Here is a 24,414-nt window from a genome sequence, read left to right on the forward strand (position 1 = left end):
ACACACACACAGAGCTGCACACAACACACTCTAAATCATTTGGAGAGAAGCAGCCTGCATGACCAACCTTATTTCTCTCACATTCCCACATCACTGTTCACTACATGTTTTTGAATACATTTAAGCACTCACTGCAATTAATATTTGTATTGTGTGAACAGGTATAATTACAGCAAGTTTGCATGCTAATGTGTTCATTTTCCACTCGTTCCTGCCTGTGCATTTGTTCAACCTTTTTAGTTTATTTCCTTACACTAATCCTTTATTATAATGATGAGTCATGAACAAACAGACAGTTTAGATGGGACTTTATCTCAATCTATCAGAAACACTGATTCTCATGCTCAATTAAAAACCCAAACACAGCGGTACAGCAAGATTACTTTTTTCTGTTATTTCTCTAGTGGCTCACACCAGTGTGTTTGAACTGGTTGCACAGCTCTCGTGTTATTGTGACACAAATCATCATATCTGAATCTAAACCATGTTTCGTCTCATTTCTTCAGTTATAACTGCAGATTCATTGACCTTTCTGTTTGTCACATGTTTCATCTTAAAATGTGTTAATTTGCATCATGCAGGCTGGCTTTTTTGTCCCCAGAAAGACGGAAGGATCCCACAATATGACTGTGTAAACAGATTATTGTCCCCTCAGCATAAGTACATGCACGCGCACACGGATTCACAGAGGCTCTAATTGAATTTAGCTCTTATAATCTTTCACAACAGGGACCAAAGACCACTAATGTAACTTCTTAAACTGTGGTAGCTTTGTAATTAGGATTGTTATTATGCTCATAGGACTTTGAGTGCATATTGCAGGTGGAAGGGGATACAAGGAAATACGTGCATGTCCTGTGGTGCAAGTGTGTGGAGTAGTGTCTATTAGGATTGTTACTGTACACAAAACCTTACAGAAAATAGGGAACGAATACAAACTGTGTGTAAATCCAAATATTCCCTGTTTAACCCTTTAGAGCCGATCGGAGCGGGAACGCTCTGTTATGCGTAACTATTTTTAAATCCCGGTAGCACTGCAACCACGTAAGCTAGCGCAAAAATTTTTTTTGCATATGAAACCGGAGGAGTTGTACTTACATATTGTGCCATCAGCTTGTCCTAGGTCACGGTTTCCTTCCACATAAAGCTTTGCAAAAACTGCATAAAAAGCGCTTGCAGGAACAAAAACATAATATTCCAGAAACACGCTTTGCTGGTCCGATCAGCTGTTCAAAACACTTCCTACGTTGGAATAGACGTCAGCGCGAACTTTTGCATTTCCGCCATTACCTGGCCGAAACCGGAAGTGACGTCATTTTCGCGGAAATGTAGTCGTTTTTGCGATCAGGGCCTCAGGGCCTATACTGCTCTTTTTAAAAGTTATCTTTGACTTTATGACTTTCTGTGTCGTTTCTGGGATGCTTAGGACTCATATTGCACTGCTGGAAATAGTTTATTTGCAGTATAATATTTATTTTCGTTTTTCCTGCAGTGTATAAAAATTGGTGTATTTCAAAAATAAAACTATGAAGACACTCAAAATAAATTTCCTGTGGTGGGAAACTATTTTGTGCAACTTTTTTGTATTTACAGTTTTGAGGGATAAGCCTCTTAAATTTCTCTAACTACAAATATATGTTAAAAAATCAAAAACGATTTTCAATTTTTTTGTAGTTTATTGCACTTTTTTTGCAATTTATGTAATTACTATGCACTTAATGAATACATATTATTAAAATCTGGGCTATAATGGTTGTATTGATGTATAGCAACTTGAAATGCTCCCAAAAATGGCTCCACAGCATGTAAAAATATAATATAAGCTCTGGCGGACTTGGTTCTATGGTAGGTCTTAAAGGGTTAAAAAAATGCACAAACCATCAGGTAAAAGCACCAACGATGGCACTAAGACCTTTATGAAGTTTCAACCAACTTGCAGTATTTATTTTCTTTCTTTCTTTTGCAACAAGAAAAAATAAAACTGAGACTAAACATGTCCCAATAAAGTACAATGGTTATGTTTTTCTTTTGTTTGGGGTTTCTTTTGTTTCTTTATTGGAACTCAACTTGGATGAGAATTCTTGGTTACATTCCCTTTATTTTTCCTGTGTTTGTGTTAAAGCAGTGGCATGAAAATTATCTCTAAATCTGTGGAAAATCTACAAAAACAACAACTTCAACAACAATAAAAAGGAAAATAAATAGTTGGGTTTAAAGGACGAGCTTTGCTTTCACCTGTATCAGCACTCTGGTCTCCACTTAGCAGAAAGACTCCTGGACTTGTTCCAGACCTAATAATGGACTTATGTATTCCCTAGACAGGGGCCATGGGTAAATCTGACACTTTGATAGGCTCTGATCTTTAAAGATGCTCACTTGGTTGCATGCTTGCTTGGATTTGCTCCAAGCTTAATTCATAAGCTTTATACAGCGATGTCAGGGGGTCTGTGATCAGCCTGACACTTTGCCAGGTTCTAAATGTTAATCACGCTTCTTTGCTTCAACACAAGGACTTCTCCTGAGATAAATACATGGCCCTTGTACACCCTTATCCGGGACTTTGAACAAGTCATACTTTAACAAGTTCCAAACTTAAAAACTTCAATAGTGTTTCTTATTTGGACCATCGGGCACAATTCCAACCCTTATGCCCGAAGAGGATATCTCATTCCAAGCATTCCAGATTTTTACTTTCACTCAGATCTTTGGCCATGTTCCAAATTCAGCATCCAAAAACCCACCCTAATCTGTGGAGAGGGCACTTGAAAGAATTCCAATCCTGAACTTCCTCCCTTTCAAGGACCCTTGGATCTATTCCAAACCAAAACAGACTATGTGATCCCTCAGTGGGCTGATCAAGGCACGACTCTGGGCCACATTCCAAACCAGGGTTCGTAGCTGTAAGCATTAAAAAGATTTCCGGAAGAATGAATAGACCTGACCTTGGTTTGCTGATTCTAGTAGGTAAATGGGAACAGGGGAAGATGTGAAAATGCTTGGATGGCAGGAAGAAGTGGGAGAACCACAGTAGGGAATAAAATGTGGGATGCCAGAGCTAAGAGCCTCGTTCTTAAACTGTTTGTCATGAATTTAACACATATGGTTAAATAATTGCTTAGAAAAAGGACAGATTGAGTGAATTCAGTTTGTTGCTGTTTTAAAAAGCCCCAACATGAACTGAATTTTCATTATATAGTTGCAAATGGAAGCAAATACCTCACACTTTTAAAGCAGGCTGTTTTAAAGCAGGTCTGTTATACTCCTTCTAGCACCATATTTTCATTTCTTGAATTCCCCAAATTTACTTTGCATGGTCCACAGTTAAACATATCTATCCATCCATTTTCTTAATATTCCTGTCCTACTTGGGGTTGCAAGGAGCATGGAGCCAGCCTGAAAGCAAGGCAAGGAGGTATGAAACTCCCTGCTATGATGTAACAGTACTAACCACTGTGCCTCCCCAATTCAAAATAGAGACATCACTATGCCAGGAATGTAGTTGTCGGTACCAGTACCAGGAATAGATGTTTGCCAAGTTGTCTACAAACATAAGAAGAGATGTAGATTTGAAGAATAAAGTACCACCTTCCTGAGTGCTTATTGTCTGATATTCCAGCTCTATCAGCAACGCATAATGTTAGACACAGCCTCATAGTGAGATGCATCATATCAACTCTTAATCAGTTTACAGTTCGGTCTATCCATCAACTGCAGGGTTAGGCAGTCATCCTGGGAGGTCTTTCTCAGCTCTTCAGCCTGAGAGAGGGGAATACATCAGTGAAATGACCTGCTACACTGTTGGCTGTTCATTACATGATTACCTGTCGCTGTGTGACTGATAACTTTCTGTGTACTGTCAGTGGAAATGTGTCGCACAGAAACTGGCTCGGCCATTTATTGTAAATTGTTTTAAATTGATTGGTAAGAAAAACATCATTTAGGGGTAAACTTTTAGGAAGTAGGCCACACATTATCGATATCCCTTTAGACTGTGTACATGACTGTGCTACACCTCCTTAAAACTATCAGTTCTGGTTTAATATGGCACCTCATAGCCAAAAAAGCTGACGAGAAACAACAGAAAAAGAAGCAACTCCACAAAAGCTCACTAGAATACATTGTAGTAATGAGACGACTAGCAAGGGCTTGTCTGTATAGTAACTAACCTACTTAGAAAAGACCTACATGCTGTTATTATACCTGAAATAAAAGAAATGCACTCAGAGACAGATTAATAATATCTCAGTAATCGAGTTTCAGTTGCAGGTACTTCTTTTAGGAATTAAGTTAGAGGCGGAGGTGAGAATGGGATTAAAAAAAAAACACACAAAAGGGGGGGGACTGAAAGAAAAGAAGCCTGTGCACCTGAACATGACAGGCAGAACTTGTGAATGTAGAGATAAGAGTTCATATTTCAGGCTTTAAGGTGTGTTTTTTTTTCTGGAGTCGGTCTCTGTTGAAAAGCTTCCTGCATAAGGTAGCTGAGACATTAATTCTATTGTGGTCGTGGCTTTTAACTGTCTGGCAATGTAATTACGCTTAGATAACTGTGAGAAAGACATCAAGGGAGGGATAAGACACGAGGACAGAGAGCAAAAGAAGAGGCAGAATAAAAGCAGAGTGGAAAGTCACGCTCATTTTGGATACGCAAACCTTCTGCAGCAACCAACTCTGGGAACTGCAGTCATCAATATGTTTAACATCAGGTGATTAATCAATGTAAATGATTCAATCCAGCGTGTAAAATGTTGTGACAACTTTACTGTACTGTACTTAAAGGTGAGTTTTAGGGGAAATGTTGTCAGTTAGCCCTAATGATTTACATTATTACAGCTCAAACGGTTTGGTTTTTTTTTTTTTACATTTCAAATTTATGCAAAAATACATAGCGACAGTCAGGGGCCCTTCTTCTTCTTCTTCTTTCACCTGGTCGCCACAGCAGATCTTCTGCCTCCATCTCCCCCTATCCCCTAGCATCCTCCTCTCTCACACAAACCTTCTGCATCTCCTACTGTCTATCTGCTCAATGTTCAACATCCTTTGTCCTGTGTGAACCCCCTCCCCTCCAAAAAAACCCCACAACTCAGCCTTGCTTCTCTAACTTTGTCTCCAAGAACACTCAAGGACTCTGAGTATACAAAATCTTGACAAAAAATTCTCTTTTTAGAATTATTTGGAAATACATTGCAGATGGAGAAGACTGGTACCACTTTGCCAATGTCCAAGATGCTTTGGCCAGATTAACTTAATAGAAAAAAACAGGGGTTTAACCCATTATAAAAAGTATAACAATTTTCAATTCTGTCAGTATCTAATGCCACTGCCATTTTACTCTTATGGAAGCAAAAATATTTTGGACACTAAATGCTCTTAATCATTGTCGTATAAATTTAAAAACAATTACTTTTTTATTATAGTACAGAATCCTATAGTCAACAACTGCTTACTTAGAAATACTCTCAATATGACACAGCGATTAACAGGCGTCATAAAAGTAACAAATGTTTTAGAACTTGTTTAAATCTAAAAAAAATGTATTGTTATGTTTTAGGCAAATAGCAAACTGGATTTATGTTTTTAGTTTGCTTTAGTTTATTTTTACACAGACATGTTGAGTTTCCTATTTTATTGTGAAGTTCTGTGTCTTATGTTAGTGTGTCTGGTTTTGCTTCCCCTTGTCTCATCAGCTCTGATTTCTCCCAGCTGTGTTTCTCTCCTGCCTCCTATTCCCTGATTACGCCGTTGTGTGTTATAAGCCCTGTGTTTCCTTTTGCTTGTTGCTGGTCTGTCTGTGTTGTCTCCCCAAGTCTCCCCGTGTTTCCGCCGTATGATAGTTTCATGTCAGTTTTGTTAGTTTCCTCAGTTTAGGTTTCTCTTAGTTTCTCTGTATGCCCTTCTCGGTTCCTCCTGCATCCTGTTCACCTCAAAATAAAGCTCAATCTTCGCATCTATCTCAGTGCCTGCGTTTGGGTAGCACCTCTACATAGCCTGCCTTGCCAGCCGTGACATTAACAATATGATTCACCACAGCCTAAGCCAGTTTTGCAATACCCAGACCTAGTTTTTAATCATTTAAGAATTTAAATTTAAATTTAAGACGGTATACTGATTTTTTCTCAAGTGAGAAATTGATCAAGCACACCATTCAAGCATTTAAGCTAATTTTTCTGAGCTGATTTCAATTAAAGGCCTTGTGTATACTGCTGGATTAACCATTACATATCATTATCAGTACTGTTAGTTTATGGCATAATGTGACATAAATCTTACATTCGTTAATGACCTAATAAGCACTACAACCGTGCTTGTACACAGTAAAGACATTTTGTCACTTTTGGATAGCGCCAGGCTCATTCATTATCCTTGCATTTTTTTTGCTAAGCTAAGCTAATTGGTGGGTTTTACAGCTAACAAATGACTGTGTGGTATTAGTCGTTTGTCTAATTCTCCACTACATTTCCCCCAAATGTTTAAGACTAACAATTTACTTCATTTGCACACACTAAAAGTAAGTAAAGAAAATAAGCACACACACTTTGTCCACGTCTCCTCGTTTTCAAGCTATAAAATTGCATTTTTCTACATTCTCGCCTTTTTACCTTCGCTCTCTCATTTATTTTCCATGTCTCACTTCTTTCACGCCTTTCTTCAAACAACATGGGATAATCATCCAATATGTGGATGCTCTATTAAGTTTCTAGCAGTTTTACCCCCAGATAGTAATGAATCACTGAATACGAATCACATCAAGAGGACTTCGTTTTTCTTTGAGTCTTCATAACACTGACAAGATGGAGTCTAATTTTCATTAATTCTAATAGTCGCTGTGTGAGATGCGATGAAACTTTAATGATCCAAAATTGGGGAAACAGACAAAAATGGGTCACTGCATTAGCAAGTAGTGACTGGAGTACAGCAAATGAGGTAGAAGGTAAATATGATTTGAGTAATGGGGGTTAGATGAAGTTATTCAACTGACAATGTTGACAATATTGCAATTAAAGCCTTTACATAAGGATTTTCCTCTCATTAAGTAAAGATGTATGGCCCCTGTTTGTTGTTTGATTTAGTGGCTATTTTTTTCAGAGATCATTACTAAATACTATTCAATTGTAATTCTAGCTTTTTACAGGTTGTTTTATTCTAGCAAGTCTAAGCTTTTAAAAAAGGGAAGGTTTACACATTTGCCTTCAGCCTTGCACTGTTTGAAACAAATGCATGAATGACAATTTCTAATTCGGAGCGCGATACAATGGACTCAGTTTAGCAATGTCTCTCAAGTGATAAAAACAGGAGCGGACCAGAGATTTAACATGAGCGTCCAAAGTCAGAGCTGAGTCAATAGTAACACCAAGGTTCCTGATAGAAGGTTTGGCAAATGTAGCAAGTGGACCCAAGTTTTTCCATAACACTAGGTACAATTTTTTCAGGAGCACAAACGAGGACTTCAGTCTTCTCCTCATTTAGTTGAAGAAAGTTTCCAGCCATCCAACCTCTAATGGAGTCTATGCACTTATGCAAAATCTGTAGCTTGGAAACATCTTGGGGCTTAAAGGAGATATATAACTGAATATCATCTGCATAGCAGTGGTACAAAATGTCCTTAAAAGTGCTCAATAAGTGCTGAAGAAGAAGTAAAAACAGCAAGAACAATAAAGGCCCCAAAACTGAACCTTGTGGCACACCATAGGCAAGAAAAGTAGAAGAGGAACTGTACTTAGAGATAGCCACAGAAAGGATCATTCATGCAAATAGGATTCAAACCAGTCCAAAGCAGCCCCTGATATACCCACCCACTGTCTCAGCCTGTCTAGCAGAACATGATGGTCCACAGTATCAAAGGCAGAGGTCAGGTCCAACATCAACAGAACGGAGCATTCTCCTGCATCACAACTCATCAAAATGTCATTGGAGACTGTAAGAAGTGTAGTTTCAGTAGAGTGAGCTGTACGAAAGCCAGATTGGAATTTATCCAGAATGCTGTATTCATCTAGAACAGCTATAAGCTGCTTAGCCACAACCTTTTCCAAAATCTTAGCAATGAACGGTAATTTTGAAATCGGTCTGTAGCTACTGAGAAGAGAAGCGTCAAGCTTAGGTTTTTTTTTAACAGTCGGTGAATGACAGCATTCTTACAATAAACAGGGACCTGACCAGAAACCAGTGAGGTATTGATAAGTATTGTGAGCACACAGGGACCAATAGACTGAAAGACAGTTGGGCGATTTCGGCCTACAAGCATGTCTCTTAGCAGGTGCCATTTTGGGATCCTTATAAACACAGCATAATATTATGTTGAAGCACAGGACGTATTACTCTGCGAGGCTCCTGACTACAGTAGCTGTAATGCTCCTACAATCCGTCAAGCAGTGCAGCTTCGTAACTTACCAAAGTCATACTAAAACATTTTGACTGATTTTTCAGGGCCATGTATCACATAGAATCAGTTCGAGGTCAGTAAGCACAACCAGAATTGATACATAAGGCGTACTGGATGGTACTGGAAGGCGCACTGTCAGTTTTTTGAGAAAATTGAAGGATTTTAGGTGCGCCTTATAGTCCAAAAAATACAGTACTAACTTTAATGTAGATGAGGCCATCTCTGACACATTACAGGCAGCAGTCCTGCCTGTAGCCACAATAACTTGTAACCACACAGCACCTGTACAGGATAGTTTTTGACCTTCAAAGGTTCTTTGTTGATGGCTTGCTTTAGGGAAGAGAGGGTGCATTAGGATCTGGAAACAGTGGATTATATAAGACTCAAAAAGCAGCTATATAGACACTGAAATTCTAAAAAAAAAAAATGTTTTGCAATTAAATAATATAACATAGAGTAATATGCAAAGGTCTTGAGCCACCACTTATTTCTTTATAATTAGCTTCCAAAGAGAGTTTATTGTATTTTTAATATGCTCTTGAGCAACTGTTCCCCAGTTTTTCTGATGGTCTTTCAGAGTTTTCTTTGGACATTTGCTGCTTTTTCACTTATTTTCAGTCCAGTCATTGTACGTGACCATTTTCAGAAGAACCTCTTAAAAATCCATTTAATACTGACCTATTACTTTCTAAAACGTTACCCAACTCAAGGGATCTAAAAGTGTTGTGTCTAAACATGACAGGAAACAAACGAAAAGAGCTCATTTTAAATTGGATCTTTAGGTAGATTGGAAAGACAAAAGTGGCAGGCCTGAAAAAAAAAAACAGAAAAGAAAAATAAAACAATCATACAACCAATTTTAAATCAGTACCTTGAGGCACTTGACTACTAGCAGCCATTTACACACATGTATATAATTTGTTTCTGTGGCTGAAAAAACAGAAATTGAGAAAGATTAACAGTCTGACAGCCATAAAATAGTATTTTTACACCAACAAGGTGTTATCAAAAACTTGGCATATCTTGGCATGACATACAATCTTGTGGAGTGATTGATTTGAAGTTTAGGGTTGATTTAAGGTTGAATTGCCATCACTGTACATCTGTATGTACAGAAGGAGTCAGGAAAAAACACTGTGTGGAGGCTTTTTCATGCATTCAGCTGTTGTATTTCAGTTCTTGTGTTTGGGATCTTGTCAAAATAAATGCAGAAACGTACAGTCAGATTTGGATCTACATCCAATGCCATGATTAGTAATATCTTGCCAATTCTCCCAAAACACTGCCAGTGCCATAAAAGCACACCTGGATAGAAAACACACAGTGGAGCACTATCAGTCATGGACAGGTATCCCCAGAGTGCAGACCGCAGCGTTATTAAAGCAGTGTGGGATCATCTCGACAGAGAACAGAAAAGAAGGCAGCCAGCATCCAGAGAAGAGCTTTGAAAGTTCTTCAAGACTGGAGAATTATTCCTGAAGACTATTTAAAGAAATTACAAGAAAGCTTGTCATCGAGTTCAGGCTGTGCTGAAGAATAAAGGTGGTCATACCAGATATTTACTCTCAAGCTTGATAGAGTTGTACAGCCTCTGGCTTTGCCTTATATAACGTATCTTTACTTCTGTTTGCACATTTTATTAAATTGCTGAACCTCTGCCAGTTTCACAGCAAAATACAAAGAGGTGAGGGGTGGCTCGAGATTTTTATGTGGCACTGTACACTTACCATCACTTAAGGGAGCTTTAAGGTTAGGACTTACTCTTACTGTAATTTGTGAATACATTAACATCCTTAAAATCATGCATAATTAAGCATATCAGCCTTTTCATCTGATACTTTCCCATCCATGTTGAATTTGTGTAACACAGATACCCCATCTGCACCTTGTGAGTGTCTTCTAGGGGATTTTCTGTCAGACATGTTTTCTCTTTATGCCCTTCCTTTTTTGGTTAAAACATAAGGCTGATTTGGGACTATGCTATGTGTCCCCATTGACTACAATGGAGACATACACTCTGTATACACTATATATAATGCTCAAAGCACTGCTGTGCTGTCAGTTTGCTAGCATGACTGTACAGTCTTGTTCCACGGTGTTGTTGCAAAGTAGGCAAAAAACACTTTGCTTTTTGTGTTACCTTGATCTCAAATTGATTTTGTCAGTTTTTTATCCTCATCTAAGAGTACAGTTATTAATAGCCGATAGTTGTCAAGGTATTACCTTCATTGAAAGAGAATTTATCCAAATTGAATCTGACAAACTACTAAATTTTTACCCTCAAAGAGCCCATTGAAGTTCTGGAAGAAAGTTGGTTCTGACAGAGCTAGACTATAGGATCAAATCAGCAACACTGAACATGTAAACAACAACCATAAGTAAAGCAGCCATCCTGAGAATACCCTTTGATAAACAGACTTTCATACAGGGCTTCGAATTTATTAGTTCAAATTACTAAGAGGTGTACTTGTGATCAGTGCACCCTTGGCACCTTTATTCAGGACTTCCAATCTATGGAATGGATTGCAAAGTAATTACACAAGGACCACAGGAAAAGAGACTGTGCATAATCCAAATTTCAATTAAAGCTAATGTTTAAACATATAGTAATTCAGGTTGGCCTTGAGAATTAACAAGCAGAAAGTAAATTTTTGCTCATTCTGGAGTTCAGATGGTCATTGGGGACAACGTTTTACAAATTACTGTGAAATAAATAGAGACTATGACTTGAGAAGGGATCTGACCATGACCTGTTTCTGTCTGAGGAGAGAACTCTCCCTTAGATAATTAGCATTCATGGACTGCTTGAAAGGTTCCCTTCACTTTCCATTCAGTTTTCTGACCTGCTCCAACAGGTCAGCATGACCTCTAGCAAACCTCTTCACGATCACATTCATCACTGCATACTTGAAAACCCTTGGCACATTAGTAGCGCTGAAAACCTGACCATCTGCAACTCAGTTTTTAAAAAAAATCAATTTCCACAAATTTACCATCTCAGTAAATGGCTGCATTATTTTAACCTTAAGTATATCCAATGTTGGGAAGGTTACTTTTAAAATGTATTCCATTACAGAATACAGAATACATGCCCCAAAATGTATTCTGTAACGTATTCCGTTACGTTACTCAATGACAGTAACGTATTCTGAATACTTTGGATTACTTAATATATTATCATGCTTTTTACAACAACGTGAATGTACTATTGCTGTGTGATTTATTACTATTACTGAAGGTCCGCGACTCTGAACTGTAGTAAAGGGACCTCTGACTAATACGGCGGGGTCCCTGTCGGCTCGTAGCCGAAAAATAGCTTTACTTTGTTGTGTGGGTCAACTTTTCTTGCGAGAGACAGAGAGAGGCGTTGAAAGACTGCTCCAACGTTCCGTTTTCGGAGGAAAACACGAACACGGTGTACAGTCGAGTCTTAATAGCTTACTTACAACTGGGCTCGTCAGGCACTCTTCTTGGCTGAAGTGGTTATTATTATATTTACATGCTTCCAGCTCCCGTTTTTCCTCGATGACAACTCGTACCTTTCCACTCCCCTTTTTCTCCCTCCTCGCGCTCACAGACCCATAACGTGTATGGCAGTCCATTCTCCCTGCAACACGGACTACACTGCCCATGATGCTACATTCTTTAGAGCTATGCTTGTAGCATTCTGCCTGTTAGCTTAGCACAACAACAACAACAACGAAAAGGCGCTCTCTCACCCAGGAAACACACAGTCGCAGAGAGAGAGAGAGCGTCACCCTGTAACCATGGCAACCGTAACGCTGCCGCCTGGAACAGCAGAACGTAGCTGTCAAACAAAACCCAAACAGTCCTGACCCGCGACAATATGAAACAGGAAAGTACCGCAGTGTAATCCATTTATTTCAACAAAGTAACTGTATTCTGAGTACCACCTTTTTAAACGGTAACTGTAACGGAATACAGTTACTCATATTTTGTATTTTAAATACGTAACGGCGGTACATGTATTCCGTTACTCCCCAACACTGAGTATATCATGCTGTAATACTGTGTTTTTGTTTTAGTCGTTATTTTCAATGTCTTTTCTCATCTTCTGGTTACTATGTTTTTGCGTGTCCATTTGTTTCTTTAGTAATTTATAATTGCTGAGTTGATGTAAGTTTCTCTTTAACTTTTGTCACATACAAGGCTTCAGTCACATGGAATTTGCTTACTGGTTGCTAGAAAAAATTCTCTACTCCCCAACTGACAAGCAGTGGCTGATGGTCGTTAGGTTGAAGTATGATGCTGCACAAGAAACATCTCCTTGTGATTGCCTTGGTCACTAGCAGATGGCAGAAATGGAACATTCTCTATTTTTGCAAAACGGAAACAGAGAATGTAAAAGTATGAGTAAACGTTTTGTCGTACTGCTTCAGCCAAAATGTTTGAAAAAGCGCAACTTTTTCTTTTAAGCCAAATGGTCTCCTGTTTTGGTTTATGTTGCAATTTTCACAGCTTCACAACAACTCAGAGAGTAGATGTCAACTGTTTGCAGACAATTTGGCAACTTCCATGCAAACAATGGGCAACTGCTGCAATCCACAAGTGATCAAATGCAAGAAGGTTTTGGGTGCAGCAGCATATATTTTTTGTAAATACTTTTTATCAAGCACGTACCAGTTACTTCCATGAAAATTTGCAGTCTTTAGTTGCTCGGGAGACATTAACATTTGAATTTAGCCCCAAAGCTATATAGATTATTGCAACTGTGGTGTTTACAGGTCATTTTTAGTTCTAAAATGTGAAATTCGAAGGCATGGGATCACAGTTTATTACTATAAACATTTAACACACCAGGTTAATGAACAGTTGTTTAAGGTTGTTTAGTAATGCTGTATAAACAGATTGCTAATTATCTGAGCAAAACTTGCCATACTATGCCATAGACATAGTATGTGAACTCACAGTTTTCTTATTGTTCAGAACAGGTGTGAAGCAATTATTTTTAACACTTGCCACTGACTCTCAAATTATAATTCACTTCTGGGAACTTGTATGAAACAGCAATGTAAGCAAACCCTAGGCCCGCACACACAAATACACACACGTGCGTCGTGTTAATGTTTCCTCTGTTCTCCTCTCCCCTGCTCTGGCCTCATCTATTTTAATGTAGTGAGAATGCTGATTGGACAAGATGAACATTTAGACAGGGTGAAAAGAACAGCAGCTTGCAATTTGTCACCTTCTCACTACTTTTTAGTAGTTGAAAGAGATGATGTGGAGAAGGGTTTGACTGGAGAACAGATGCAGAGATAAAAGCGATGCAACAAAGGGAAGAAGACAGTGATCTACTTTCTTCCAAGTGAAAATTGAAACCACTGTCTCATTAACTCTGGAAAAGTTTAAGAATTGCTGGTGGGAAGTAACTTTTAACACCTTTGGACAAGTTGCAATAAGTGGGAAAAGAGAGCAGATCCCTCAAGTTTGTCTCGACACCCTTGCCAAATCAAACCCAAAAAACTTTGGATTTTTGTATAGGAGCAATAGCTAAAAGAATGTTGAATAAAGTTTAGCTCAGACAATATGGCAGGACAGATGATTTCATGTAACTCTGACCCGCTTTCAATTGTTGTCAAAGTTGTCAAAAAGTCTGCAAATACATAAGGCCCCTTATGAAACTGTACGGCAGGAAATGCTGTTAATAATTCTCATCATTCACAGCTATCTGTCCTTCTCACACATACATTGATTCACCCCCTTACCCACCCAGTATCTTTCCTAATTTCAAAAGAGAAACCATGCAGTTGTTAACAAGATTGAAAAAAATGTTAAGAGTTGTACATCATTGATTTACACATGTACTTTGTTTAATATGAGAGGACTTTTTATTCAAAGAATGACTCACCTCAAAGGCAGCCTGAAGTGCTGCTTGCATTTCAAAACAGCTGATTAAACCCTTGAATTCCCTTTTCTTATTATGTGTGTGCCTGTGCTTTTTGTTCTGTCTGGTTTAGGCTACAGATCCAGATCTGGGGGCAAACGGTCAGGTCCATTATCGGCTCGTCAACCACCAGGGGCTGTTTTCCATCAATGCCACTGGAACCATTACAACTGCAGTGCCACTGGACAGAGAGGTGAGACGAAGCTACAGATTCTGTTCCTAATTAGTTTAAGGCAGACAACTGTAAACGGTAATAGTATTTTTATGACGTAACTCCACAAACAGGAATGGCTGAAAGAAGTGTGTTTTTGGTTTGCAAATCCTTCTATATGTCCCATTCTCTTAAATTTGATCTTTTGATGATGTTGGAGGAGTTCAAAATCTGGCATTAACATTCCCTTGGAATGAAAGATGAACTGCGGGGCTAAATAAACTGTCAGTGCAGTAAAGATAAACCTATCCAGATCAACTGAAGGGCCAGCAGCTTCTCTTGGATCCTGGGCCAGTTTCTTGCTGGATTTTTGTTTTCCCCATTTCTTAACGACATGACTTTCAGAAACTATTCATATGCTGGAGACTTGCCATTCAGGGCTAATACTTGTTCTTTTGTTCTCCAGTTGTCTAGTTGGCTCAAATTTTTTAAGGACACACTGCACATCATAGCAAGATATGACATGTTTTCAGCAAATATTTTGTTATGAATCATCTTCTTTGTGCAAAAATAAAATATTTTGCCTTTCAAACTGTGTTTTGTTGGCATTTGTTGTAGAAAAACGGTTTTTGTTCCTAATAATAAAGTGCATAAAGAGAAGTTATGTCTAGACACTACAATGGATCATTCCAGTAGTTAGGTGCTGCTTTTATGCTAATATAGGTCTATAACAAACGGACTTAAAATGTGTGCAAAAGAAGCCAAAAAAACCACCTTTCTGAACTGTTGCTAGAGAACTATTGCTCAGAACCATTGCCCTTTAAAAGCAAAATTTAAAGAAAAGAGGAGTGGTTGAAGAGTTTTGCACAGTACTGTCAAACAATATAGTGGTGACATATCCAGCAGCTCAGAATTAAAATCTGGTTGACATGAATGCAAACTGTAATTTGGGTGGTTGGTGGAAGAAAGCTGTGAGAAAGTAATTCTTGTTTGTAGCTTTGTTAATGCTAAATTTTGAATCTGTGTTCTCCTGAAGGTTAAAGGCCATTACTATCTCACGGTTGAAGCCTGGGATGGTGCAGAGAATCCACGGCGATCCAGATTAACACTTCGTGTCACCGTTCTGGATATAGACGACAACAGCCCAATATTCACCCAACAAACTTACAATGTCAATCTACCGGAGAACAGCCCAAAGGGCACTGTTATATTACAATTAAAGGTAAGTGTTTGTAAAGAGGAACAGGTGGTTTTGTAGCTTAGGCGTTTAGCGAATCAAACAAAAAGAAAAAAATCTGTAGTTCATTGGAACTTTTATATCTAAATTTTTGGTAAAGTGAAAAAGTTCTCCAGTGTAAATAAGGCTTTGTTGCAAACAAAAACTTACTGAAACTAGATCATGACAAATAAATCATCTCTGCTGATGCATTGGTTGGTTTTAGATTAGTACAGTTATATCTGAATCAGCAGATAAACAGTGCAGCAAAGAAAGATGGGGGTTTTTTTTGAGAAAACTACCTGCATTATAAAATGTAATTTCTTCAGCAGATAACTCTGGCATGTATTTTTTATCTGAAGAAGATCCAACTCAGTGTTGCTCACAAGTCTTTAAACAAATGAATGGATTCCTAAAGGAACTGTTCTATATTGCTTATGCTGTTTTTATGTGTGCGTTAATTGTTTGTACTGCCATTGATCTAACCAACGATAATTTCCCAGAACAATTGTTTTTTTCTGTTTGTTTTTAGTGTATTTCTGAGAGCAATCACACAGCTTATATGTTTATATGTTTCTTAATTAAAACATCACTTTTTCTTGTGTTCTCAATGTTAGCGTTATCATTTAAATCTCTATAGCACTGTAGAGGTTTAGAAGAACTTTTTTTTTTATCAAATCTTAGCATTCCTTAGCAAAGACACAAATTGCTGGTTTGCATTTATTTTATATACAGATCAAGCTAATATGTTTAATGTCCTTAATAATGTTCTTAATAAATCCCTTTATCTTAAAAATTCCCATTGATGTCAGTCTAATTTAATGTTATTTGTGCACAAATTATTGAAAATTATATTTATGCTGCATGCAGTGATAGAACATTGATAGTTTGATAACACTTGCAGACACGCTGCACACTGCAGCAGAATGTGAGATAAAGCTGCACAGCTACACTTTAAAATTATTACATAAGATATGGACCACCAGCTGTAATTTAAAGGTTACTACCACAGGCATTTCTGACAACAACACAACATAGATCTAATTAAACTGTTATAGTGTGTTACAAGCAGGTATATATGGATTCTTGTCCTACTGACAAGTATTAGAAATTCACATTGCAGTGATATTGCTTTCCTTTCCATGTTCTCTGTAGGCGACAGACGCTGACCTCAACTCCAACCTTACTTACCGAATCAGAACCGAAGGCTCGGACCAGGACATCACTCAGCTGTTCCACATCGACTCCAGAACAGGCGAGCTTTCAGTTCTCAAGGTTCTGGACTTCGAGGCTCTGTCTGAGTCAGAGCCCACATACACGTTCACTGTAGAGGCCCTGGACACAAAGGGAAACATGCCTCCTGGACTAGCCTCTGTTACAGTCAGAATAATGGTGAGTGCGTAGGTATGTGTCTACAAGCTAGTTTCTCTGTGTGGACATAAAGATGGGTAATATTTTCTACTCTTTTAGTAAAGTGTCTTTAGTTTGAAGAAAGGTAAACTGGCGTTATGATGTAGCAGGTATTGGAAGATCATTATGCTTTTTGGTGGGGGTTTAATAAATGAATAATGAATGAAAATGGAATATGGAAAAGGCAAGCAAAGCATTTTCAGTCAGGAAAATAAAAAAGACCAAAAAAGCATTTTAGAACCAGCGTGTGAAAATACAGTGTGGTCTACATTGTAAAATGGCAAGTACCAATTGGCGGATACAACTGCTAACTTGCCATCCAAGTGGCATCGGCAGCATTAGAATTGATTGTTGCAACATCTGTTTGGTGTAGAGTCCAAGCGGCAACCTTTTGGGCTGAAAAAAAGCACCAAAAACTGCATTTTTTTTGAATGACCATTTGACACTCGCTCCAAAAGAGAACTTTATAGTAGCAGTCACCATAGCTGGTTTTCCCTTTTAAATCAAATATGTGGAGGAATTCTTTTTAAACCCATCTGTTTAAATCATGTTAAGTCTTACATGTATTGGAGCAAGGCTGCTTTGAGTGTTAGATGGTTGCCAGTTCCTACTAGTTCAAATAACTTGTCACGGTCCGGGGCAGCGGCCGTGTGGAGAGCGGAAGGAGGACTCAAAACGCAGCACTTATTCAGGTGTGAGGGTGATTTATTGATAATATCCAATATAAAGTGGGGATGGTAAAACAGAACTAAGAATGAACTAACTGGGAGAAACTACCCAAAGAAATAGCAAACCTGAGCATGAAGGGAGAACAGCAGGGAGAGCACGCAGGGGATTACACCAGGTATGAACACAGACGACGCGACGAGGAGCAGAGGAAAACACACACTATAAGTACACAAAGAGACACTGGGAAATCACACACAGGTGGGAGACACAGCTGGACCTGATTAACCTGACGAGACAGGGGAACACTAACACCAGGGACCAATAGAGGGAGCACAAACCCAAAACCCAGTATCTAAAATCCCAAAACACAAACCATCCCAAAACAGCCCAAGAATGATAAAGAGAATAACAACAATAAGGAACACAAACACAAAGTCACTGAGTCATGGCCGCAGGACCATGACAGTACCCCCCCCCTCAAGGGCTGGCCCCTGACAGCCACAGAAACACACCACCAGACCCGGGCGGGCGGCAGGGGGCCCAGGACGGAGGGACCGGGCCATGACCAAAACGAAGACCCCAGAGTCCCAAACAAACGTTCACAAAACTCACAGCGGAGCAGAGTCCGAAGCACAGTTCAGGCGGCCGGCCACGAAGAAGGCCGCGGCGGCGCGTAAAGAGTTCGGGAGGCCGTCCACGAAGAAGGCCGTGACGGCGCACAAAAAGTTCAGGGGGCCGACCGTGCGGAAGGCAACGGCGGCCGCTCAGGCGAAGAGGGTCCGGGGGCCGGCCGTGCGGAAGGCAACGGCGGCCGCTCAGGCGATGGCGGTCCGGGGGCCGGCCGTGCGGAAGGCAACGGCGGCCGGTCAGGCAACGGCGCCCGGCCAGTAGCCTAGCCAGCGGTCTAGAAAACGGCCGTTTAGCTCCAGACCCAAACGAGGCTGGGCCAGGCGAGGCTGAAGGCATGGAAGCCGGGGCCGCAGCGGGCGAAGATGCTGAAGACGCTGCTGCAGGCGATGGTGCGGATGCTGAAGACGCTGCTGCAGGCAATGGTGCGGATGCTGAAGACGCTGCTGCAGGCGATGATGCAGACACGAAGGCTGGACCAGACGAAGATGCAGACACGAAGGCTGGACCAGACGAGGGTGAAGCCGGGCCGGGCGAGGCTGAAGCAGAAGCTGAAGCTGGGCCAGGCGAGGACGAAGCTGAAGCCGGGCCAGGCGAGGATGAAGCTGAAGCCGGACCAGGCGAGGATGAAGCTGAAGCCGGACCAGGCGAGGATGAAGTTGGACCAGGCGAGGCTGAAGCCGGGCCAGGCGAGGATAAAGCCGGGCCAGGCGAGGATGAAGGCGAGGATGAAGCCGGGCCAGGCGTGGATGAAACCGGGCCAGGCGAGAATGAAGCCGGGCCAGGCGAGGATGAAGCTTCAGGCTGAGGCGTGGCAGTAGCAGGTGGTAGCGCTGCAGGTGATGGTACTGCAGGAGGCGGCGCTGCAGCCACAGGTGGAGAAGCAGCCACAGGTGGCTGGACGGGATCCTCGGGCCCCCCAGCAGGCGAAATAGGAGGCTGGACGGGCTCCTCGGGCCCCCCAGCAGGCGAAACAGGAGGCTGGACGGGCTCCTCGGGCCCCCCAGCGAAAACAGCCGCAGAACCAGTGGGCACCGGGGCCCCCGGCACACATGAAACATAACCAGTAGGCACGTGGGCCTCTGGCACACATGAAACAAAACCAGTAGGCACGCGGGCCTCTGGCACACATGAAACAAAACCAGTAGGCACGCGGGCCTCTGGCACACATGAAACAAAACAAGTAGGCACGTGGGCCTCCGGCACACATAAGGAGGGCTGCAGCTGCGCAGAGCACTGACCCTGCTCAGGCAGTGACAGCCCGGTGCAGTTCACAGCTGGCATCTTGGCCTCCAGGGGTCCAGAGTAAGCTGAGGGCAGTAACCCAGCCTCTGGGGAAGCCCCGGAGTGAGCAATAGTCTCTAATGTTGCCAGCTTTTGAGGAACAAGTCCGTAGTGAAACAGTTTGTCTCCCTGCTCAGAAACAGCGGTGGAAAAGCAGTGTGAAGGTTGTGACTCAGCCATTAACTGAACTACGGGTTGCGGCGATGCTAGCGGTGGTGGTGGCTGAGTGGCTGACTGGAGCGGCGGCAGAACATGTAATTGTGCCCTTAGGGAGGCTAACGGTGGAGCTACAGACTGGGAAGCTTGTAGCTGGACACAGAACTGAGCCGGAGAATGGCAATAAAGTCCTGGCTCAGAAGGAGCGGCAGAGACACAGTCTGTCAGTTTTGCAGCGGGTTTGTACACGCCCACTTGGGAAGGATCCGTTACCACGAAGGTAGGTAAGCGATCCATACAGTCTCCCATCCCGCTCTGAATAGCCCCAGAAAACAGAGTCCCGGAATCTGGGGAAGCCAGAACATGTCGCTCGCTCACCGCCTCGGGCTGCTCGAAAGTAAAAGCAGACGGGGGGTGAAGTCCGAGGTCCAAAAGGAGGAACTCCCGCTCCCACGAACAAAGCGAGCCCAGAAGCCATGGGAGACCGGTCACCAGACGCTGTAGCCGCCTCTCTATAGCGCGCTGGGACGTGCCACCCGGGTTTTCCAGCCACCGGTCGATGAGCTCCTGTGTGGCATCGATGAGATTTTCCCGTAGCTCCCTGGACGGGTTAAGCGCTGCTGGGTCCATGTTGTGTTCGCGTCGTACTGTCACGGTCCGGGGCAGCGGCCGTGTGGAGAGCGGAAGGAGGACTCAAAACGCAGCACTTATTCAGGTGTGAGGGTGATTTATTGATAATATCCAATATAAAGTGGGGATGGTAAAACAGAACTAAGGATGAACTAACTGGGAGAAACTACCCAAAGAAATAGCAAACCTGAGCATGAAGGGAGAACAGCAGGGAGAGCACGCAGGGGATTACACCAGGTATGAACACAGACGACGCGACGAGGAGCAGAGGAAAACACACACTATAAGTACACAAAGAGACACTGGGAAATCACACACAGGTGGGAGACACAGCTGGACCTGATTAACCTGACGAGACAGGGGAACACTAACACCAGGGACCAATAGAGGGAGCACAAACCCAAAACCCAGTATCTAAAATCCCAAAACACAAACCATCCCAAAACAGCCCAAGAATGATAAAGAGAATAACAACAATAAGGAACACAAACACAAAGTCACTGAGTCATGGCCGCAGGACCATGACATAACTAAAGTATTGGTGGCTTTTGGATCATTTTAAATGTAAATATCTAACAAATAATATGGTTTACTGTGTGATTAATTATTATACTAACAGACCTCCCAAGAAGTCTGTCCTCCAGTTTTGGTGAGTAAAATTTGGGTATTTTATTTTTATGCTCTTATTAGCAGGTATCTGTGTCTGTGCAATGCACCCATAAAGTCTATGGATGCGACTTGCTAATCACCTTTGCTAGTGTTAGCAGATAACTTAGCATTCCACCCTCTCGTCCAAATACAGTCCCTTCTGGCTCCAAAAAGCAACACAGTGATGCTCACAATCATACAAAAAAAAGGGTTCACAAACCAATTTGTGATGAAACAAGTGGTGCTGCCATATACCAGAAGAAGCACATGGTGGACTGCTGTGGGTGGATACACTCAATGTAAAACAGTATAAATATAGGCTCAAACATATTGTATTGCCCAAGGTTTTCACTCGTCTGCCATCACATGCATATAAACTTGAGTGACATCACATATTTTAATTCATAAGCTTTAATATAATGTTGGCACATCCTTTGCAACTATAATAGCATTAACTCTTCTGGGAAGGCTTTCCACATTGTTTAGGAATGTATTTATTTTTTACCATTCTTCCAAGGTATTTCCAAGGTTTGACACTGATGTTAGATGAGAAGGCCTGTGTCACAGTCTCTTCTGTAAATTATCCTAAAAGCGTTCTGTTGGGTTGAGGTTCCCAAACTGTTCCCACAAAGTTAGGACCATGAAGTTGTCCAAAATGCATGCATTTATTATTGAAGCATTGAGAGTTAATTTGACTGGAACTAAGGGCCCGAGCTTAACTCCTGAAAAACAAACCAACACCATAATGCCCCCTCCACCAAACTTTACACTTGGCACAGTGCAGTAAGACAAGTACCGCTCTCCTGGCAACCACTGAACCCAGGCACATTTGTCAGTTTGCCAGATGGAGAAGTGTGATTTTCTACGGTGTGATTTCTTGATTTTATACACCTTTGGCCATGGAAGTGAGTGGAACACCTGAATTGAATTATTTGAATGAATCGGTGAGGAAATATGCATAAGTGTGCTGAAGGTTTTGCAATAACCTTTGATTAGACAAGGTCCAGGCCTATTAACCTCTTGCTAGTGATCATGATTGCATACTACTCTATGCAGAGGTATATAATGCTCAAGCCTACAGTGATCTGGAAACTGCTGGAAGCACCAGTGTGATCGTCCACAGTGAAACCAGTTTTAGATCACCATGGACAAACAAAGTGATGAATTAGAAAGAAGTCCCTATCCAGTCGTTAAGTGATGACGTGACGAATCCTACTTCCGGGCCTAAAGTAGTCTGCGTTTAATATGGCTTTTGTGTTAACATGTTTAATGTTTTGTATTTTCTTCTATTTAATCTCAAAAAGCTCCTAAAACAGTCAGTGATCACTGTTGACCTCCCTCGTCTTTTATTACCGCTAATCATTTATTTAAGCTCAGTTTTTAAAACCTTAGGATGTAACTACAGCCCAGCCCATGGAGCAGTATATGAATGACTAACCTCGTATTGTGGATGGATTATCTCAGTTGTTCTCCTGGCTGAAGTTTGGTCCTTTTACAGCATCCTGCCATGTGATTACATTTGTTCCTGACCACCAAGAACACTCACATTAACTTTTATTGAGTGGAAAAAAAGTTAGCTTGTTTATATTATGCTAACATAGCTGTGTCGCTAGCGGTCACGTAACACATCATTATATACCAGCTAGCCCAACTTCAGTAACCCTACAAACGTCACTGCTGTTTAGTTTTCTGTCCTTATTTATGTTGGAAGTGATAACAGAGCTGTACGTTTTAATTTGTTTCCAAAACCCCGCAGTCAGGACATGCTATATTGTATTTAGATAGAAGCTAGCGAGCTAACTCCCTGCTAACTTCTAACTCCGTTAAATGTCATAAATTCCGTTTTCATGGATGCCTGGATGTTAAACTCAATTGTTATACCTGGTAGAGCAGAACGCTGATCATTTTATTAAAGATGAAAGACTTTAGACAGTTTTTCAACTCTCAGTAATGCCATAGTGATCGTTTGATATATGGACCGAAGCAGCGGAGTTTAGGCCCAGACACGGCTAGTGACGTCAGACTTAATGACCGGATTACAAAACAGATGAAAACTTGGACATTTGGGTGTTCCAGCAGGACAGTGATCCCAAACACACTTCAGAACTGGTTTTGGATAAAGTAGGCGAACATGTAACTGGACACAAAGCTCCAACCTCAACCCTCTTGAAAATTTGTGGACTGTTCTTAAAAGCCATATCTGTGCCAGGAAACCAACCAATTTGAATGAATTATAACATGAAGAGTGATCAAGTATTTAGACAGAGTCATGCCAAAAGGTTGGTAGGGACATTTAATCAAACATTAGTAGGCATGTGCAAGCCTATATGTATACTTTTGACCCTGTGTGAATTAGAGAAAATCCAAAAATAAGTTCAAACTTGAGCACCCAGTTCTTGTCGTTGCTGATGTATAGTGTACAATCATTTCACCCAATGTTACATCTACTATGAAATTTCAGGAATTTGAGCAAAGTGTCAAAGAGCAAAACTGTACATTTGGTCTTCAACAGCACTGACTTCCTGCCTTTAGCCTTGACTATGTCAGTCTCTTATATACAGTATGTGGTAAAACCTTGTCTTTCATACATAGTTCACAGTATAGATGACTATACACAACAACAGATGTACATCCACTACATTCAAATTCATCTTAAACGTCTACATGCTAGTCTATTTGATTGCTTGACCTTGAACTTCTGTTCAGAGCATGGCTACTATTAGAGTAGTATATGCCAATATTTATAATCAAGGAAATGCATCAAAGCATCACAGCATCTTCATTTTACACAGCCAAAACAGCACATTGTCTTCCTGCTTTGTTTTTCTTTCCTGTAGTGCTGCTAGACACAGGATGGATCCTGTTGTCTCTGACACTCAATGACTATACCAGAGATTAGCATATGAATCTATGCAATCTATGGACTTTAGGTTCTGTTATCAGAAACTTTAAAATGACGGAGAAATAAGTGGACAGTTTCTGTGCTTTATACAACATTTAGTTTACATAGTGTGTTTTTGTTTTGTTTAGTTTTTTTGAGTTTGACAACTGTGAAAGAAATTTTTTAAAATCCATCATTTAACCAGCCAATGGAAAATTAAAAGCACAATTGTTTTGTGGTGTCCTCACTTTCACCCTTGCTGATGTTTTCCAGTACTGCTGACGCCTGCTGTGATTAAAGCCCCACAGGTTTTCATGAACACCCCATTTATTCTACTCACTACAGCATTTGTTCTATTCAGAGATAAATTAGAATCCAAGCCAAAGAAATAAAATAAACTCAGCATAAGCAATAGATTATATGCACTACTGTTCATATATATATATATTCCTATGAC

The 24,414-nt window shown here is 40.8% G+C and overlaps 1 protein-coding gene across 1 annotated transcript in view; it reads left to right on the plus strand.

The window, feature by feature from the left end:
• LOC147323344 (protocadherin-15-like) overlaps positions 1–24,414 on the plus strand; it is a 233,088-nt gene that overhangs the window by 127,316 nt on the left and 81,358 nt on the right. The window contains exons 21-23 of the mRNA XM_086303646.1: positions 14,359–14,478; positions 15,473–15,658; positions 16,808–17,044. Of these exons, the coding sequence (XP_086159772.1) occupies positions 14,359–14,478; positions 15,473–15,658; positions 16,808–17,044 (543 nt within the window). The remainder of the gene's footprint in view (positions 1–14,358; positions 14,479–15,472; positions 15,659–16,807; positions 17,045–24,414) is intronic.

Source organism: Aulonocara sp. 'chitande type north' Nkhata Bay, linkage group LG8, assembly GCF_057382095.1.
Source record: "Aulonocara sp. 'chitande type north' Nkhata Bay isolate Kocher_YH1m ecotype deep benthic linkage group LG8, A_spYH_male_GT1.1, whole genome shotgun sequence".
Classification (NCBI taxonomy): Eukaryota; Metazoa; Chordata; class Actinopteri; order Cichliformes; family Cichlidae; genus Aulonocara; species Aulonocara sp. 'chitande type north' Nkhata Bay.